A 4336-nucleotide genomic window follows, 5' to 3' on the forward strand; every position below is an offset into this window, starting at 1 on the left:
AAGACGGAGGAGACGATCCGGTGGTCTTGCACCTCATCGCGCCTCATTTCGCCATTCAGGAAGTAGAGCGAGAAAATTATAGACGCTGACAGGCAAAGAAGCGAGGCGTAGCAGGCAAAAGTAATAGGGAAGTTTTTCCAGGACACAGGGGCACGAGACTGGAGACCCATGAGCTCCACCACCAAAACCAGCAGGGTCCCGGCGAAGCTGAAAGCCCAGCAGAAGATGCACCAGTCGGCCATGCCGCCGTTGACGAACCCTCCGTGAGACACCACGCTAAACGCCACACAAGTGAACAACAGAGCGGCCAAACGCACCCATGTGAGACGGGAAGTCATCAAGACCAGAAGAGGCATGATTGGTTACGTTTTTGGATGTCAAATGAAGGCGAACAATGTGTCCTTCTGGTGACTCTGCAAATGACAAAAAGAAAAGAAGATGGACCATCTCAATCAACAAAGCATGCTATTGGCTGAGAGATTTGACATGCTCCAGTCACTGATCGTGTTACTAAGACCACATGCTCAAGAGAAGCACTTCAGCCCTGTTTGTGTGAACATGTGGCCCGTTTAGGAGGTTCGACACTTTTACAAGGAACTATGTGGCCTGTTTGCTGCACTGCATTGTTTTTACTAAAGTGTGTATTGTATTGCATTTATGCCTTGGTTGCGGAACCATTAAGTACTAATCAAAAAAAAAAAAAAAAAGATAGATATGGCTCCCAGTCTGTGGAATGCTCTGCCGGAACATCTGAGGACACCACAGTCTGTGGATGCTTTTAAATGTGGCCTTAAACCCCACCTTTTTAGTAGAGCTTTTTTTCTTTTTTTTCTCTGTGTTCTTTCATTGTAGCACTTTGGGATTTTGTTGAAATATAAAGTGCATTATAAATAAAACGTATTATTATTATTATTTTCTAAAACGCATTCAAAATCCTGTGATTTTTCTTCGTAATTTATGATCTGAATGAACACCATTCTGTAAGTCAATGAATAGAAGTTGATGATCTCTTTATATTAAACATAAATTAAATTTCTTTATTATAAATACTCTTATCAATTAAACCCTTTACTGATATTTTATTGTGGAAGCTTGTAGACAGTCATGTCATATTCATGTACTTTACTAGAAGATCATAAGCTGCAAGACAAAATGAAAATAGGAAAAACAGTTCTTTGAATTTTCTGATAAATTATGCCTTATCATCTTCAAATATATACTTTCATAAATATATAAACTGAAACCCCAAAACCAATAAACAAAGTGTAAATTAGAATACAAATTTATTTACATATCACAATGAAACTTTATTTGTTCTTGATACATTTGAAGATACTATAGTAAATAATATAAAAATGGTTTGCTCCAGAATTGTTCACTCTGATTTAGGGATGGAACGATTACTGGTTTCACGATAAATCACGATAAAATGCCCTGACGGTTAGTATTACCGTTTAAAATTTAATTATCATCAAAACCGTGTTTGATTATCGCGATTTCGAAAACTCGTGGTAAATCCTGTCCAGCCAGCATCAGTCTGACGCAGAATGCACTCACTGCCCAGAATTGTTTTAAAGAGACAGTTCACCCAAAAATGTAATTTTGGCATCATGTACTAACCCCAATGTTGTTCCAAACCTGTAGGAATGTCTTTCTTCTGCTGAACTCAAAAGAAAATATTTAGAATGTTGGTAACCAAACAGTTGCTGGTAGCCATTTACTTCCATTGGATTTTCCATACTATAGAAGTCAATGGCTACCAGCAACTGTTTGGCAAATATCTTAGTACAGCTTGAGAGTGAGTAAATGAATTTTTGGGTGAACTATCCCCTTAATGTAGCTCAGGGAAACAACACAAGCAACGTGTGTCTGAAAATACTTACTGTAACATACTTTTTCTCTGATTTAATGTACACGATGACTTTTAAAGCAATAGCTCACAAAACAAATCGTTATTTACTTAACTCGTCCAACTTTCTTCTGTGTAACCCAAAGGAGTTCACAGAGAAGATGACAACTAAATATAACGTTTTAATAATCGTTTTGATTCTTTAAGAATCACACAGTCCACACCTCAGCAAAAACATCCAACTCTTTAATACAATGCCAATAAATGGAACTTGGCTGTAAAGCACCAAAATTTCATTGTACAAGTTCATCGTGTGCTCTTCCCCTCTACCATAACTCTCAAATCTGATTCTCAATAGCGTGCATAAGCGATCAGTTCAGCAAACAACAATTTAAATGTAGGTCTACAAAGGTCAGCCAAGACATTCTGCCCATCTCCTTTTTAACTTAGGAAAGATGAGTTTGGATTTAGAATAACATCACATGATGACAGATTTTTAATTTTTGGGTGTACTGTTCCTTTAAGATCTCGGGGATAGAGCTAGTATTTTACCCAACTTCACACATTATTTCCCAATTTAAGCTAGCTTATAAACCTCTAAGACGACACCACGTATCTAACAAAGCAATATCAGCGGACGTGACTCAGCTACGCGTCACTTCCTCCACATTAGGCTACCTCCGTGAAGTTGGCACCCCATAAAAAGAAATAATCAAAACTATGCCATTCGTTTGTGCTACATTTGTGCTGATTTGTGCCGCAAAAACGAACATTTGTGCTGGTTTGGTGTTTGAGATATTAAACATAATTTTTTTTGACCGTGTGACGTCACTCTCCACCCCATGTTTCCAAAATCGCTCCAAACCAGCGCAGTTCGTTTGTGCTTGATTTGTGCCCGTTTGTGCCGTTAAAACAAACACTGCATCTATTTTCCTTCCTTAGATATAACCAAAATATTTTCGGGAACTGTGACGTCACTCTCCACCCCAGTTCGTCTAAATCGCACAAAACTGGTGTCATTCGTTTGTGCTCGATTTGTGCCGTTAAAAGAAACCCTGTAACTATGACCGCTTCTTTTATATAATAAAAATAAACTTTTTACGAACAGTGACGTCACTCTCCACCACATGCAATCTAAATCGTTTCAAAACGGTGCCATTGGTTTGTGCTCGATTTGTGCTGGTTTGTGCCGTTCAAATTTACATTGTATCTATTTCCCGTCCTCAGAAATAACAAATACAAAAGGCCCAGTGACGTCACTCTCCACCCCATGCTGTCCAAATCCCTCCAAACCGGTGCCGTTCATTTGTGCTCGATCTGTGCTGATTTCTGCCTTAAAAATTTTACGTTTAGTCAGGTCCAAGTTTTCACTAACTTCATATTTCAAGCTTCATAAGCTTAAATTTCAAGGCAGCATTAAGTTGAAAAGGTGAGACCGTCTTTTTTTTTACTGCGAGTCTAAATCGTTCCAATTCATTTGTGCTCGATTTGTGACGTCACTGGCCCGTTTTGTATTTGTTATTTCTGAGGATCTAATAGATACAATGTAAATTTGAACGGCACAAATCGAGCACAAACGAATGGCATAGTTTTGATGATTATTTCTTTTTATGGGGTGCCAACTTCACGGAGGTAATTAACCTACTACCCATTTTCGATGCAAGGAGCCAGCAAACAATAAAAATATCACTGCTTGAGTTTTCAAAGCCTTGGAGACTAACTTAAACTATATATTGCATGCTATTTTATGTAGCTTACATAGGCCTATACTTGATTAAATTTCATTGAAGCACTGTTTCCCTCCCATCTCTCTCGCAGCTAACGGGTGTGGTGGCTGTGTTTTATGGCTCGGGTCAGGTTGAGATGAGCGCAAAAGTCACCCTGGGGTTCGTGGGGGAATCAAACGTTCCCCTTTTTAGCGATGCGATCTCTGAACTAAACGCATTTAACAGATTTCCCATAGACCTTGCGCTTAATACGCACTTAAAAGATGCCAAATGTTCAGTAACTAATATCCACACAATATATAAATCCAGTGCAGATGTCTTCACAAAAGCCTATTTATGTAAATGACTGCAAAAATTAAACCAGTTTTTCTTAATTACTAAATCAAGACCAATGCAAACGCACACCAAACCAACAGAAGATAAGAAAGCAAATGATACAGACTTACTCTGTACAGATATTTTCCGCTTTATTCCAGTTTAATGCATGACAAGGAGAACCGAGCCCCTCTCCTGTGACGCCCAGATGTTCTCGTCCTTAAAGGGACTCACTTCAGTCCTCCACGCCCTTTTCCTTCCGAGTTAGGCACTGCCTTTCTCTCACCATCTGACCTCTCCATACAGTCTAGAGAAGGGTTTGTATGCTAAAATTAGTTGTTTGCATTGCATTATGTGACATTTTCCCTTTTTTTACAAACGGGAAAAAAGTATTTCTTATCATATCTTTATTTCTTTTGATACAATTCTGTATATGAATCATGGC

At 38.7% G+C, this 4336-nt stretch overlaps 1 protein-coding gene across 1 annotated transcript in view; it reads right to left on the reverse strand.

Annotated features, from left to right (window-relative positions):
- The window catches only part of LOC107707286 (myeloid-associated differentiation marker homolog), a 2104-nt gene extending 1409 nt beyond the window's left edge, over positions 1 to 695 (reverse strand). The window contains exon 1 of the mRNA XM_016511273.1: positions 33 to 695. Within this exon, the coding sequence (XP_016366759.1) occupies positions 33 to 356 (324 nt within the window). The 5' untranslated portion in view covers positions 357 to 695. The remainder of the gene's footprint in view (positions 1 to 32) is intronic.
- Positions 696 to 4336: the final 3641 nt, after the last annotated feature.

Source organism: Sinocyclocheilus rhinocerous, unplaced genomic scaffold, assembly GCF_001515625.1.
Source record: "Sinocyclocheilus rhinocerous isolate Xijiao unplaced genomic scaffold, SAMN03320098_v1.1 scaffold114, whole genome shotgun sequence".
In the NCBI taxonomy this organism is placed as follows: Eukaryota; Metazoa; Chordata; class Actinopteri; order Cypriniformes; family Cyprinidae; genus Sinocyclocheilus; species Sinocyclocheilus rhinocerous.